Source organism: Protopterus annectens, chromosome 11.part0 (genome assembly GCF_019279795.1).
Source record: "Protopterus annectens isolate FY-2018-M chromosome 11.part0, PAN1.0, whole genome shotgun sequence".
Classification (NCBI taxonomy): Eukaryota; Metazoa; Chordata; order Ceratodontiformes; family Protopteridae; genus Protopterus; species Protopterus annectens.
The window spans coordinates 185,260,580-185,277,640 of NC_056745.1; the positions used below are offsets into that span (position 1 = coordinate 185,260,580).

Below are 17,061 nucleotides of genomic sequence, written 5' to 3' on the forward strand. Positions count from 1 at the left end.
CAATTTCAACAATTGGCTTAAGTATTGGTGTCATTCAAAGGGGATCCAATGCCTGTCAGCCTGGGATGACATGCTCGACAAGCCACGATGCTTCACTAGGTGACAGCTTGCACCTGTCATCTCTGGGCTTTCGGATATTGGCAAAGGCACTTGCTACCCCCATAGTGCCTTTTTTAGGCAAGGCTCAAAAGACAAACCCACCTCCATAGGTATCACAAGGGATAAGAAACTTAATGCTACTCAATGCCAGAAGTCTAAACCTCAAGATGCACGCACTCAAAACTCTCCTTAGCATGGAGAACATTGATATCTGTGCAGTAACAGAAACCTGGTTCAAGGCTCCCGAGAGCACCCCAGCACTACCAGGTTATACCTCATACCATGCTTTTCGGCCCCAAAACTTGGACCGTACCACAAAAGGAGGGGGAGTATCAATATTCGTCAAAGATACCCACACCTCCAGGTTGGTGGCACAGCACGAAGCATCAAAGACTATCCATGTGCAACTAACAGTGGGTAAAACTGCCTTCCAGTTTATAGCCTGCTACAGACCACCCTCCCAAACCCAGGAACCCCACTCGGCCTTCCTGTGAACACTGGAAAATATGAAGGTCTCTCCAAACACCATTATATTGGGCGACTTCAACTACCCAAACATAGACTGGGAGCATTACTCTAGCTCCAATACCCTAGCCCGAAGGTTCCTAGAATTTATAAACTCAAATGCTATGGAACAACTTGTTACCACTCCCACAAGAGGGGAAAACATACTGGACCTGATCATCACCAACATGGGGACCCTATGCTCCAGACCAGAAGTGTATCCCTCACTGGTAAGATCAGGCCATAAACTAATCTCCCTGGATATTCACATCCCAACTCCACCCCCTGCCATGAAAACCACAGTGAAAAACTTCTCTAAAGCAAATTTCACACTCCTCAAAACCGAGGTGGAATCCTTCAAAGCCCCCGGGCCTGTGGAAAATACGGCCCAGACCGCAGAATCCTTTATAAACGCATTCTGTGAACACCTTCAGGAATGCATGGATCATGCAATCCCAAATAAGACCAAGACCCAATCCTTCAAAGGCAAACGTCCTGTCTGGTGGACCCCAGCCATAAACAAAACTATACAATAGAAGGAGGAAGCTACTACATGATGGAGCAAAATCCCATAAAGGGAAGGCATTTCTGATCAGTAGTAGCAAAAAACTACAGGCACTCAAAGGCCAGCTTCGAGAGAAAAATTGCATAGGACACTAAGGATAATCACAAGGCTTTCTTTAGTTATGTTAGGAACCTGGGTGGGAATTCCCAGATATGCTCAGAATTAGTCCAAAATGACAAAAAATACACCGAACCCACAAACATTGCCAACATCCTAGCTGACAGCTTCAGCGCAAACTCCCCCCCCCCCCTCCCCACCAAAAGGGCAAATATTTATCCCAGCAGAGTGCTGCCCCCCTGACATCTCAGATGCTCAGGTAAGAGCTGCCCTCTCCAAAGCAAAAAACACAGCATCATTGGGACCAGACAGTGTCCCGGGCTGCGTCCTACATGAACTCCAAGAAGAGCTAAACCCAAACATAAAACTACTGTTCAATCTCAGCCTTACTGCAGGATATGTACCCAAAGAGTTGCGTACAGCAACAGTGGTCCTCCTCCACAAAGATGGTGCCTCAACGGATCCTGGAAACTATCGCCCCATAAGCCTGACTAGCTTGGTCTGCAAAGCTATGGAAAGGATCATCATGGACCTCATAAATAAAGATATTGGGGACCTACAGACACTGGATCCTACCCAGTTCGGCTTCGTTAAGGGCAGATCCTGCCTCTTAAACCTGGTTGATTTCTTTGAAACTGTCTCCAAGGCCATTGACGAGGGGAAGGTGGTCCACACAGCCTACCTGGACCTCGCAAAAGCCTTCGATACAATACCCCACTCTGGCATTATAGATAAGCTCACCAGCTTAAATATAAACCCCTATGTCACTAGATGGGTTGCAAACTGGCTCAAGGACAGAACTCACATGGTTAGAATTGCTGGAGCCATGTCAGGCTCCAAACCAGTTACAAGTGGCGTCCCACAAGGCTCAGTCCTGGCACCTCTCTTGTTCGATGTATATTTCTCTGAGGTACAGGCCAACACGGAAGGACTGTGGCTGACTAAGTTCGCAGATGATTGCAAACTGGGCGCCATAATCGACTCTCCAGCCGACACAAGCATCCTCCAAAAGGGCCTCAAAGAAACAGACAACTGGTGCCAGAGCCATGGCCTCAAGCTAAACGCCAAAAAGTGTATAGTCATCCCCTTTGGCAAAAACAAGTGCCCACAAATTACCACATAGGTGGTAATCCATTAAGTACAGAAGAAGTAATTAGGGACCTGGGGACCCAAGTTGATAGCAATCTCTCATTTGAAAACCACGTGGCCAAAGTGGTTAGAAAAACATTTTATATAGCCCACCTAATCATGAAAGTATTCACATCTAGATCAGGGGAGGTCATCGTGCCTCTTTACTCATCCCTCATCAGGCCCATAATTGAGTACAATGCCCCTTTTGGGATGTACCTTACCAGACACCTGCAGCAACTGGAAAGACCCCAAATGTACCTCACCAAGAGGATCATAGGGCTCAAACAGATGCCATATGCTCCCCGGTTAAAGAAACAGCTCTACTCAGTGGCATACCACCTGCTCAGAGGCAATCTGTGCCTGACGTATAAAGCCATGTCCAACCCGGAATTAATGGACATGCTGCACCTCAGAAAATCCATATCCCATCGAGTTACGCGCTCGAGAGACTTGAACCTCAGCACTGAAATAAATAGGACATGCTGGAGGGACAGATTCATAACCCAGAGGCTCCCTCCACTCTGGAATAAAATCCCAGTCCAGGTTAGGCAGAGTCCCTCATTGACTCTCTTCGAGGAATCTTGATGAGTGGATGGGAGATGGTAGGTTTACCCCAGGTATCACTTCTGTGTCACTGTTAGACAGAGGCACAGTATACTAACCTCGAAAAAGGGCATAGCAAAATTAATTTAAAATCGGTGGCGAAAGCCAAACACACTCTGGCTAGGCTTATAAATGCCCTAGGGCAGATAGCCTAGTATGAACCTATGAATCTTTAAGCACAGATACACCATCCACATAGAAAGCTGACTGCTGCAGCTCTAAGTGATCACCTTGCTTTTTTGTGCGACCTTTCTTTACAACTGTGTGAGGCTTACTCCATTTACAAAACTTTTGGAAGTGCTTACTTTTTACTCACATCCACACAATCGCACACTTGCCTCTGTAACTTTCCACCACAGCACTGAAAATACCGAAGCAACAGAAACGGGCAACCGAATTCTTTCCCTAGGAAAAAATTCGGGTTTCTGTTGCTTTAATTGACCCTATGTAAGCGAAAGCTTATAAAATATCAATCACCATTCGCTTTTTTAAGCATTCGTTGATCCAATATAGACTTTTTTTTTTATTTTATTTTTTTGTTAGCTGATACCATGGACGACACCTATTCATTTGGTTCTGTGACTGGACAAATCGCACCTTGCTGCACCATTTTATCCAACTGAGCTTTAATTTTATCCTGCATAGCTGTCGGAACTCTTCTTGCTGGTCCGACTACTGGAGTGACTTCTGGGTCTAACTTCATGGAATACACAACTGGAAGTTTGCCTAACTTGTCATCGAAAACATCATATTCTGAGAAAATGGCTCCTGAAAAATTAGGACTTGGAATTGCACACATGATTAACTTCTTTAGCAAAAGAAAGCAGATTCATTCTCGGGCTATCTTTGAGACCCAGTAAAGATTGCAGTGGCCTTCTGACTACATAGAATAACAAGTTGTAACAGTTCTTGGTCAAATAACAAGAAAACATCACTGAACCTTCGGTTTGAATTTCTTCACATCCTTAAGCAACAAGTCTTGCACTACTGGCTACACTGAGTTGTTTGTTAGTTCTCACTGTAGCAAATGTGTCCGTTGATATAACATTACACTTTGAACCACTGTCTACTTTAAGCTCTCTGGATTTTCCATTAATCCAGACAGTACAAAATATTTAGCTCCTTGCTAATAAATTCACTGCATGAACTCTTTCATCAAGCACAGATACACCATCCACATAGAAGGCTGACTGCTGCAGCTCTACGTGATCACCTTGCTTTTTTGTGCGACCTTTCTTTACAACTGTGTGAGGCTTACTCCATTTACAAAACTTTTGGAAGTGCTTACTTTTTTTTACACTTATGACATTGTTTTCCAAATGCTAAGCACTTCTCTTTTAGGCTCATGATTTGCACAACTATTTCGACAGTTAACAATGAAATTCAAATGAAGTAGAACCACTGAAGTACAAATCCATCAGTAACCACAAGTTAACTTCAGTTGTAATACCAGGATCAGTAAAGGCTGCCACACGAAAATTCAACCTTTTATTCCATAAGCAAGACAACGAGATTAAGCGCTTTAATTTCCTGTCCGGAAACTTCATCAGAATAATTTTACGACATCCTTGTATCCTTCATTACACAGTGTATAAAAAAACATTGAATATAAATTTCTAGTAAATTCAATATAAATTTTCTAATTTGCACATGTATCTTAAAAATTAAGAAAAAAATTAACAAATCTTAAAAATCAAATGTAAAAAAAATTTTTTTTAATAGTAAAAAATATTTTACAAGTTTGAAAACGGAGTGTAAAAAATACAATGTTAGTGTATTCCACATCAATTCTTAAAAAATATTGTCAGTATTTGTTTTTATGATATGTACAAATTAGAAAATGTATACTGAATTTACTAGAATATTTATATTCAATTTTTTTTATACACTGTGTAAAAAAACAGTGAGGTTTAAATTAGGGAAGTGAAGTAATTAGCTATAGCCAGTAAGAAAGGTGTTGGGTCTTTAAATAGAACGTAAGGATGTAGTAAAATGATTCTAATGAAGTTTCCGGATAGGAAAAGAAAGCGCTTAATCTTATTGTCTTGCTTCTAGAATAAAAGGTCGAATTTTCATGTGGCAGCCTTTATTGACCCTGGTATTACAACTGAAGTTAGCTTATGGTAAAAGTTAGACTTGGGTTTTGCTGATTCATGCTTGTACTGCACTTAGCTGGAACGTGCTTCCTTTTTAGAATTTGCTGGAAAGCTACGCATCTTCGTTGGAAACCCTGTAGCTGCCACGTAATTGGGCTACCCTAGCCTGTCACGTGTTGCATGCTATCTACATTTGCTGTAGAGCCAACTGAAACCATGCTCTTGTCACTTGCAAGAATACTTGTGTGATTTTCTGTCACCTCATGGATTTGACAAATCTTCTGTGGCTTTGCTCAACGTTAAAGCACTGTCACTAAGTAAAATCTTTCTCACAGCAGCAGCACTGTTAATACCACACACAAGTCTGTCCTTTATCAACTCCTCCTGTAACTCACCAAACCAACACGGTTTAGCTCTGTTTCTCAGGTCAGTTATATAAGCTGCAAATGTTTCCCCTGGTTTCTGACCTTTTGTGTAAAACAAATGCCCCTCTAATATAATATTTGTCTAGGGTTAACATTTCTCTGAACTTGTGCTTCAAACACTTTGGGTCTTCCCTTGATTCAGCTTGCACAACAGTTTGGTTTTCATCTTCTCCCTCATATACTGCAGGTGCATACACAAATGAATGTTCTCTTTCTATGGCCACTGACCCGGCTAGGTTTAGCAAAATTAATGCGTTGGTGCATGCATCTCTTCCTGCATAAGATGTTTGTATGAAATTATTATACTCTTTCTCAATTATTTTCCAATTTTCTGCAATATTCTTATCTAATACAAGTGGTAAGGGCTTTTGAAATCCATGTGCCATATTAACACATACCAGTGAAGGGTTTTGCAAATAAGCACAAACATACATACATGCACATATGCCAGAAACTTATGCCAGTATTTGTAACTTTGTCCAACGCATTTGTGATTCTAAATTTTATACCTTTTGGGCTTTCTGAAATAATGTTCATAGACCAACTTGTAGTACCACTGAATAACTGGACCTTGCGAAATAAACTTCTGTGGCACTTTAATACTCTTGTAATATTGTCTGAAAGGCTAAATTCTAAAGTCATTTATCATCACTGTGCCAAAGTCATTTATCATTATTTAAAGAAACGTCTCTAACAATTGTATGATGCGACTAAATAACTCTCGTGCACTGTAATACTTTTGTAATGCCATCTTTTGCAAGAAATCCCCTCTTAGTGTAAGAAATGTCAACTGCACAATGTGAATAAGTCTGACATCTTTGTTTTAAACTCTCTAACTTTTCGAAGTAATTGCACTTTGCGAATAACTGCATACAGGACAATTAAATGTCCCCAAAATGCCGGTACTTTGCTAGATAATTCTCTGCAGTGCAAGAAACACTCTGTAATGGTGGTACTTTGTGAATAGACACACTCAGCACAAGAAACCCCTCGAAATGGCTATACTTTGACTGGGTTTCATGAAATAGTTGCACTTTGCACACAGTAAACTTTTCAAAATACATGCATAGTAATAAGCACACACGGTAAGCACTTTCACATACTTTGAGATAATTCGAATAACTTTAGTTATGCACTTGATACAATACAAAGTCATAGTTATGCCAAAACACAGCACTCTGCCAATTAACATGCAGTCGTCTTGCTTTATTTCTGCTTAATGTGCCCCTTTGCCCTTATTATATTCGTTTTGCTTGTTTAAACCATTTTTATGCCCAATGTCTTTTTCTTGTACTCATTTTACTCGAAACATGCCCAGTTTTGCTTGAAACGCACTTGTTTTGATTTATACATGCTCATTTTATCTTTAAACGTGCTCGTTTGGCTTTACTGTTAATGGTTCCATCAAATTTTAAACCTTTTGTTTTAGTTAAACTTTGCATGCCTTCCACTTGCTTAATAGTGTGGTTTGTGCCCTTGTAATGCCGCTTTTTGTCTCTCTTATCAAGTAAATAGTTTGTGTTACTTGTCACTACCTTTGATTATTTTCTGGATCTTTGTGTGTGTATTTCTCTTATTTCTACCTTCACCGTCATGTCTGCATTTCATGGCTCTGGATTTTATTCTCTTCCATCCTGGTTCTGACACAGTCACTCTCAGTCACTCTCCCATTCTGGATGCAGTAGAAGAGTGTTCGTGGGTTCTGTTCAAGCAGCTTTATTTTATACAAACACATTATTACTTAAGGTTACTGACTAACTTGCATACAAACTACCAACTGCGTTCATGCGTGCTATCACTCTGACTGCTCTTACAAAATGGCCCTACGGAGCATGTGTCTTTGATTTTATGTGCACGTACAGTCTCAACATGCATCTTAGATACAGCGCACATCACTTGCACTCCGATCTACACATACTTCCAACCTTTCCTATTTCAAGACCAGTCGAAAAAAAATCTCTCCGACACCTGGAACTGTACATGCACAACTTTCAAAACCTATGCATGACCACCTACTCACTATAACTTTCTTTCTCACTTTAAATTCACTAACACCTCCATATCTTAGCAGGTAGTAAAGGCCTAACATCAAAAGAAACTCACTTTTAATAATGCAATACTACTAGTGTATACTCCTCTATCTCTTCAACTAACACTTTTATTTATTTTCTTCTCTGGTGTCCTTTCATAACATTCACATCTTTCTAATAATAATTTTGGTCTTAATATCCTTAATTTTCCCTGTTGCTCATTTCTCCTCATCTCATTCTGTTCCTCTGTCTTTTTTTTTGGCAGCAGAATGCTCTATTTTTCACCACTATACATTATTAGAAATAGTCAGTATTTGGAATAGCTGTATTGACATAGGCTGTCCACTTCTGTAGTGTGCATCGCTACCTGCAATATATATTGTATTCTTGTTTGCAATTTATCATAGTAATATTTTTATAAACATATTTCAGTCTGTATTTATCTGTTCCCCTTGCATATAATTGCGTAACTTCTATTAAATGTTTATTATGTCTGTTTTTTTAGAGCATTTCTCTACACTTCATTGTAAAATGTTTAATCTGTTGAAGGGTTTTTCTGCCCTTGTGTATAATTACTCATCAACTACTATTTAAATGTTTTTGAATTTGTTGTGGAGTTTTTCTACCCAGGCCTCCCCTGAAAATGATCAATTGGCTCAGTCGGACTTTCCTGGTTACCAAAGGACAAGAAAAATATATAAATTAGTTACTATGTTTAATGCTGTGCGTCAACCACATATCTCCTCTTAGAAGGCGATGACATACAGAGAAGAGAGAAAGTTGTTAGTCTTTGGCCATAGTTTAAACATTGACGCTCTTCATTCTCTGCTGTGATGAATCTTTGTACCCGTACCCTCTCCCGCTGTACCTGATGACATGATAAGGTTACAAAAGTGGGAGCAGCTTTGTGAAGGGGCAATTACTTCCCTAGAACAGTTCTCACCTTAAGGGAGATCCGGTGGGAAACTGTATAGGCTTTGTGGACATTGGGAAACTGTATAGGCTTTGTGGACATTGGCTGCTGTGTATGGGTATTAAATTAAAGGTCATCATCTACAAAGACTCCAAGAGTTTTTGCTGTTTGTTAGCTTTTAACTGTTGCCAATCAATAGTGCATTATGCTGCAATTTTTGATCCTGAACGCAGGGTTATCGTAATGGCGAAGCACCGCTCCCAAGTCTAAAATCATCTGCATATCTGGTTGAGTCCAACAAAGGAGTCTGAGGAAAAGATGCCAAAAAGAGTGTCCCCAGGTTACAGCCTTCAGGAACTTTACTGATGGGATAGTGAGGATAGGAGTCGTCCTATTTTTACCTGCTGTTTGTGACCATGCTGCCAGTTGTGGACCCAGTTATTATGTCTTCTTTAATGTTCATGTACCTGAGTGTGTGTATGATTCTGTCATAAGATATAATGTTGAATGCTTTAGCTAGATCCTAGGTAGGCTGCAAGGACAGATAAAAAAACTGTCATCCAGGGCAGTGGTTTTGCACTGAAAAAAATGAGACTAAGCTTACGAGAACTACCTTTGACAAAAACATTGGGTTACATTGTAAAGGAGATTTTCTGTCTTAAGGTCCATGATTGATGATTCTGTCCATTACCTTTCATAATTTGATCCTGATCAATCTATAATTGTTTGTGGTCTGTGGAAGGACCTCCCTTGTGGATCGGAACCTCAGTATCTTGCTTCCAGATGTCAAAAGCATGGACCGTTTCTAATGTTTTAAGAACGTGTAAAAGATGTTATATGGGACTATTTTTTGATTGCACAAATTAGGATTCCTGGTATTTCATTCAGTTTCATGGAACTGGTGTTTCTTGCCATTTTAGGGGGAGTAGGGTAGTCGCGTATCAGGAAGGAGATAAAGACCTTTCAGAAAATGAGTTTTTTTTTGAGTGCTTGTCAGTTTTAAGTCATTGTGAGTTCTTATACCATTCAGAAATACATGTCCCCAAACTGCATATTACTTTACTTGGATTTCCTAGTTGCATCTAAATTGTTTTGTCTGAATAGTCCCTTTTGTTTTTACTGGCAATATGGGAAATGTGGCCTTTATCGGGCAGTCTGGCTAGCAAAGTCGGCTTCATGCTGAATCTTACTTAGTACACAAAGCCTAAAAATGTCTTGGGCGTCATTTAATAATGGCAAAGTAATGGTTCTGTCCCCCAGTTGAACTTGTTTTATAATGAAAATTGCATAGACTTTCTGAGGCTTCAGTGTAAACAATATGGATATAAAAAAAAATGGATTCAAAGTATAAAATGCATATTGGAGGAAACCGTGCAACAAGAGAATGTATAATTTGTGCCTTCATCTCCTGAGTATAGTTTCAACAAATATAATTTAATAAAAATATTTGAAACAACATAGAAGAAATGCTAAGTTTACTTCTTGATGTAGATTAACTGCTTTTGACCCTTATCTTCAGAATAACTACAATAGTGTTAAAAACCTTTTAAATACCTTTTACAAAATCCACATCAAATAAAAATGCTCTATCAGGTATTCTAATAATATCTTAAAGAAACAAACCCTAAAATTCCATAGAAAATAGATGTACAGAAAATTAAAACATTTACATTTGTCCTAATATTGTCATGTGTGAAGCACTGTTTTATAATTGGCTTTGTTGTTTAACTATGTAAAATCTAGTTCTCCCTCTCTCTAGCCATTAAAATCAATACTAACATGGTAGATGAAACCAAAATAAAATTTCTTAAAGGGCCTACGTTCAGATACATGTTTGGTGAGTGCATTGTCCATATTTTTAATTTTGATGGAGTATAGATGCTCATAGATTCTCTTTTTGAAGTATTCATTTTTCCTACATAAAATGCCTCACATGAAGAGCATTTTGCCAGGTAGACCACATACATAAATTGTAGGTGAAAAAAATGCTTCCTGAAACTTTAAAAAATTGACCCTCAAAAATGTATCTACACATAGCACTGCTGGCATTTGAAAGTGCCCTTTACCAGCTTTGGGTTTATCTTTTGTTTTTTCTAAAAGTGTTTTAAAATTACTGGCTTTTTTGTTGATGAAACATGGATCATCCACCACTGCTTGCTTAATATCCCCACTGGCTCCCAAGATTCTACAATTAGTCCTTATTACTCTCTTGATAGCATCCGTATCTAAGGACAACACCAATGGCATAGAAAGGGACCACTCTCGATTTGTTATCACTCAAAACTTTGCCAGTTTTGCCAACTTGTCCCCTAGTAGTTCCCTGATTTACAACTTTGTCTGACATCAGTGGGATATCCCCTGTGTGTAAATCTGTTTTGCATCTCTTTAGTGTGCTGATCTAGTACCAGTTTGTCGGTGATTAAACATTTTAACCTTACCAGTTGTCCCTTGATAGTGTGTTTGATGCAAGTAGGGTGCATGCTGGAGTAATACAATATTGCATTACTGGACACGTTTTTATAACTGATGATCGAACCCAACCTGTTACTGGTGGTGCTTTTCTTAACCTCCAAGTCCAAAAAGCAATTGCCGGAATTATTATAAACGTGAAAAGTTTAAAAATTCATTGCTAGGGTTCATGATGATTAAAAAACTTCTGATTCGACAACTTCTCCTTTCCACACAAAAAAAACAAATCATCTGTGAAGTAAAAGTATGAGTACACATTGTGTAACCCTTCAGTTTTGAAAAAATGTGCATCAATATGTCATAACCAGGTTGGCATAATTGGGGACCATTCGAGCACCCAAAGCCTTAATTCTTTTCTGATAACACTCGCCCTCAAAATAAAAGTAGTTGCTAGACAATATTTTGTTTATACTTTTGATCAAAAACTTACCCTCGCCCAGTTGATACTCATCACTTTTACTCAACATAAATCCTTTCCACTCTAATCCTATATCATGTGGAATGGAGGTATACAAAGACTTAACGTCTGTCATCACAAGCAAATCATCCTTACCGACCTCTTTGTCTCTGATTTACTCAAGGAAATCAAAGGAATCTTTTATGAAAGAGGGCACTGTTTGAACTAACTTTAGAAGTGACTTTTCTTGTGTATTTTGGGTACACCAAGCAGCTGACCTAATTTCAGCTTTGGTGTGGAAAAAAAGAATACATGTTTTCAGAGATGGTACCCATGGAAAGTATCGAACAACCATGAATCGACATACCTGTATGCTTTTAAAACTTCACAGTTGCCCACCTTTTTGTAAAATGCACCATCTTCTAAAAGGCATAACATGCTTTTAACATAATCACATTGGTTAACCATCACCATTGCTTTCCTTTTATCTGTTTCATGATTCCGATACTACAGTCATTTTTGAGTGCGTGAAAGCTTTGACTTTCAAGGGCTGTTTAAGTTGTAAAACTTTTTTTCACATTTATTCTTTAACACATCCCTAATTTCATTTTTGCATATTTCTTCAAAAGCTTTTGATAGTAGGATGGAGTGGTTGGTTGAACAAACTGGGTGTTACAAAACCACCTTTTTTAATGGTTGCACTGTCTGATGCATGCATGGGCAGGCAGTGGGCCAGAGCAAAGAGTGCAGCTGTCCATGTTTTTTTTTCGCCTCTTAGTCCTGGTGAGGGAGAGGTGACTATTTTGGATGTAATGTCAGGAAAGATTATGTTTCAGGAAAGAAAAGTAAATGGAATTATCTCTTGTGGCCTGGAATTTAATCTAGATCTGTGTCCGTGTGCTAGCTATATATGTTGGCTCCATTTTGTTGATAACATTTTGTACTAGAGTACTGCATTCTTGTCACCGACCACCTTCATTTTACAGATGTGGTTATAGAAGGTTTTGTAATTGCCACTTCTGTTGGTAGTGTTTTACCTTAAATGAAGCTTCACATCTTTTGATTGTTTTGTTAAATTGCATAAACTCTGAAGGCTTTGTATTCTGTTTTCTTTTGGTTTAATAGTTTGTTGACCCTACCTTTTAGGTGTAGTGAACATTTTTCCACTATATGCATCACAGGGATTCGTATATCAGTTCACTTATCTAACGTATTGTAGAGGGCAGTAAACAATTCAGCATTAGGTTGGGGGGGGGGGTAGTAACTAATGCACAGTCCCAGTTAATTAACACAAGGTAAATTATTTGTAGCACCACAGTTGCCATTTGAAAAAAACTTGAAAGATGACACCATTGTTTATTTAATTTAGTACATATGAGGAGCATCACAGCACTGGGATCAAAGTGAAAAGTAAGTGGTACAGCATTTAGCTTGGCACGGCTGACAGGGATATCAGGCTGATAGCTGATGTGTTTGTCCCCTTGCTAGCAAATTTACATTTTGAGGTTAAGGTTTATGACATGCAATTGTTTTTGTGCCTGGTTATTGGTTGAGGCATACTTCTTCCAGTCTTTCGGAGAATAATTCAGGTCACCAACTAGAGAAGGATATTCTGTTTTGGGGCGGATTGTGCATTTATCAAGGAAATTATCTTTTTATTTCCACGTATGTTTAAAAAAAATGTACATCAACATACACTCACACAAACGTGCATATGTATAGGGATGTGTGTGTATATATGTGTATGCGTATGTATTTTATTTATATATATATATATATATATATATATATATATATATATATATGTCTACTGTACTTCGAAGAAACGCTTCTTCGAAAAAGAACAGTAGACCCACACTTGCATGAAAGTGCACTTCGTGAAGAACGGTTCAACGAACGCCAAAACAATGTTTTTGCAGGGGGCAGGTCTCCCTGTGCCCCCCACACCCCCTACTTAAATATACCAACTCTGAGATCGTACTACAGTGGGGAAACAGGTAAATTCTCTTTTCCCCACTGTAGTGTGCTTCAGTGCCTCAGTCTTCTTTAATGGTTCATTGAACCGTTCTTCGCAGAAGTGCACTTTCGCGCGAGTGTGGGTCTACTTCTCTTTTTCGAAAAGTGTTTCTTCGATAAAGAGAAGTATACCCATAAAGATATATAGATTGCTAGATCTATCCACACACACACACACAAAAAGTCTTAGAGAAGTATGATCCTTAATACATCTACCATATTTTAAAAAGCCCTTCAGGTTAAGGATTTTTTTTTTTTTTAATTTTGTGACCTTGATTGATCTAAGTTAATCTCTGCTATGTTACAAGGTATCAGTGAGGCTGACAAACTAGAGAGCATATAGTTCAACAATAAAGATGAAACTTCAGTCTGAAAGAAACGTGTTTGTTTGTGTGTGTGTGTGTGTGTGTGTGTGTGTGTGTGTGTGTGTGTGTGTGTGTGTGTGTGTGTGTGTGTGTGTGTGTGTGTGTGTGTGTGTGTGTGTGTGTGTGTGTGTGTGTGTGTGTGTGTGTGTGTGTGTGTGTGTGTGTGTGTGTGTGTGTTTGTGTGTGTGTGTTTGTGTGTGTTTGTGTGTGTTTGTGTGTGTTTGTGTTTGTGTGTGTTTGTGTGTGTGTGTGTGTGTGTGTGTGTGTTTGTGTGTGTTTGTGTGTGTGTGTGTGTGTGTGTGTGTGTGTGTGTGTGTGTGTTTAGATATGCCTGTACAGAAAGTATTTGTGTTCCGTTTTCAACTAAATGTGATTTTTTATATAACTGTGAGTGGTGAGCTAGAAGGAGCACAGTAATCTAATCTATGGTCTGTTTTATTTCTTTCTGTCAGGCGTGGGTAGCAAATTTTGAAAGGCCCAGAATGAATGCAAATTCCCTCCTTGCAAGTCCTACAGGATTGAGTCCTTACTTGAGATTTGGTTGCTTGTCGTGTCGTCTCTTCTATTTCAAGTTAACCGACTTGTACAGAAAGGTAAATCTTCTTGTTTATTTGTTAGATATTTTTTTGTGTGTATGTGTTATACCTATGCTTGCCAAATTATATGCTGCAGTAGATGTAAATGGATGAAAACTGTCAGCAGTCAAGAAAGCAAGACTGGTGTCTAGGAAGCCAATTTTAGAGCTGATCTATAGATGCTTATATTAAATAGCAGCATGCATTTTGATCCCATACATGCAGCTTTTATAGCCCAGTTGTCTTTAGTTCAGATAAATAGTACTCTGAGAGTCAGGATGCAAGTAGGTCACACTTAAATGTTTCAGATCAAACAAATTTAAATATTGGACAAAGATAACCCAAGTAAACACACAATGCAGTTTTAAGTGATTATTTTATTTATTATAGAAAAAAACTATCCAAACCTACATGGTCCTATGTGGAAAAAGTATCATGAAGTAACTGTGGTTAATCACATTTTTGGGAAAGCTGATTTCACTAGCCACACCCATGCCTGATTACTGCCAGACCTGTTGAATCAAGAAATCACTTAAATAGAATCTGTCAGACAGCGAAGCAGGCCAAAAAGATCCCAAAAAGGAAGACATCATGCTGAGATCTAAAGAAGTTCCGGAACAGATGAGAAACAAAGTAATTGACCTCTATCAGTCTGGAAAAGGTTACAAAGCCATTTCCTAAAGCTTTGGGACTCCAGCGAACCATGGTGAGAGCCATTATCCCCAAATTGAAAAAACATGGCACAGTGGTGAACCTTCCCAGGAGTGACCGGCCTACAAAAATTACTCCAAGAGCACATCGACAACTCATCCAAGAGGTCACAAAAGAACCCAGAACAACATCTAGAGAACTGCAGGCCTCACTTGGCCTCAGTTAATGTCAGTGTTCATGACTCCACCATAAGAAAGAGACTGGGCAAAAATGGCATGCATGGCAGAGTTCCAAGGCAAAAACCACTGCTGAACAAAAAGAACATAAAGGCTCGTATAACATTTGCCAGAAAACATCTTGATGATCCCCAAAACGTTTGGGAAAATATTCTGTGGACTGACTAAACAAAAGTTGAACTTTTTGGGAGGTGTGCTTCCCGTTACATCTGGCGTTAAAGTAACACAGCATTTCAGAAAAAGAACATCATGCCAAACATGGTGGTAGTGTGATGGTCTGGGGCTGCTTTGCTGCTTCTGGACCTGGAAGACTTGCTGTGATTAATGGAACCATGAATTCTGCTCTCTACCAAAAAATTCTGAAGGAGAATATCCGGCCATCAGTTCATGACCTCAAGCTGAAGCGCACTTGGGTTCTGCAGCAGGACAGTGATCCAAAACGCACCAAGTCCACCTCTGAATGGCTTAAAAAAATGAAGGTTTGGGGAGTGACCTAGTCAAAGTCTGGACTTTAATCCAATTGTGATGCTGTGTCATGACCTTAAAAAGGCGGTTCATGCTCGGAAGCCCTCCAGTAGGGCTGGATTAAAACAATTCTGCAAAGAAGAGTGTGCCAAAATTCCTAAACAGGGATGTGAAAAACTTATTGCCAGTTATCGCAAACGCTTGATTGCAGTTGTTGCTGCTAAGAGTGGCACAACCAGTTAGGTTTAGGGGGAAATTACTTTTTCACATAGGGCCATATAAGTTTGGATAGTTTTTTTTTTCCTTAATAAAATCATCATTTAAATGCATTTTGTGTTTACTTGGGTTATCTTTGTCTAAAATGTATATTTGTTTGATCTGCAACATTTAAGTGCAACAAACATGCAAAAAAATAAATCAGGAAGGGGGCAAATACTTTTCCATTGCACTGTACCTTATTTTATTTATTTATTTAAATGTGTTGACCGGGAGTGTCCGACTGGACGTAGGTCCATTTTCAGAGGAGGCCCGGGGAGAAAAGCTCCACAGTAAAATAAACAGACAGTAGTTGCATTGGATTGCATAGCGATTAACAATTTAACATAGCAATTACTTACAACATATTTACAGATGAAGAACATAGTACATCAGTAGACAACTAGAATCTTTATCTGAAGTACATAACTGACATTAACAAATGTTACAATAAGAAGTTCCTGCTGTATAATAAGTACTAGGCTTATGAGCATCTGAGCTTGCTATAATCAAGGTAGTTAATGGAGTGGAAAGAAAGGTAGTGGTTGGATGGAGTGGATGATATTAGAGTGGGAGTTGCAAGGGCATAGCCAATATGTTTTTAGGTGCGCTTTTAGTAAAGTTTTGAAGTGGGTGCATGATGGTACACTAGTACCTGCACTATTAGTCTCTGTATATTCCTTCTGTTTAGCTATTCCTTTGTTAGTATCCTGCACTTTTTTTATTGTCTGGATTGAACGGGTTTGCTGTGGTGTTTTCCTTTATTTGTAATTATTATTCCTAGGTTTAAGTGCTTTGTAAAGCAGTTTGCTATATGACAAAGGGCCCTCTTAGCATATTGGTCAATCATGTTATTTGTGTGTTTCTTATTGCAGGTGAAGAAAAACAGCAGTCCTCCTTTGTCTCTGTATGGCCAGTTATTGTGGCGGGAGTTTTTTTACACAGCAGCTACCAATAACTCTCGATTTGACAAGATGGAGGGGAATCCTATCTGTGTTCAAATTCCATGGGACCGTAATCCAGAGGCTTTGGCCAAGTGGGCTGAGGGCAGGACAGGCTTTCCTTGGATTGATGCAATCATGGCACAGCTAAGGCAGGAAGGTTGGATCCATCATTTAGCACGTCATGCAGTGGCATGCTTTCTAACACGTGGAGACCTGTGGATCAGCTGGGAGGAAGGGACAAAGGTACCTTTTCTCATTACATTTC

At 39.1% G+C, this 17,061-nt stretch overlaps 1 protein-coding gene across 1 annotated transcript in view; it reads left to right on the plus strand.

Moving 5' to 3' along the window:
- Positions 1 to 17,061, plus strand: part of CRY1 (cryptochrome circadian regulator 1) — a 200,930-nt gene that overhangs the window by 73,862 nt on the left and 110,007 nt on the right. The window contains exons 6-7 of the mRNA XM_044087589.1: positions 14,123 to 14,263; positions 16,728 to 17,039. Of these exons, the coding sequence (XP_043943524.1) occupies positions 14,123 to 14,263; positions 16,728 to 17,039 (453 nt within the window). The remainder of the gene's footprint in view (positions 1 to 14,122; positions 14,264 to 16,727; positions 17,040 to 17,061) is intronic.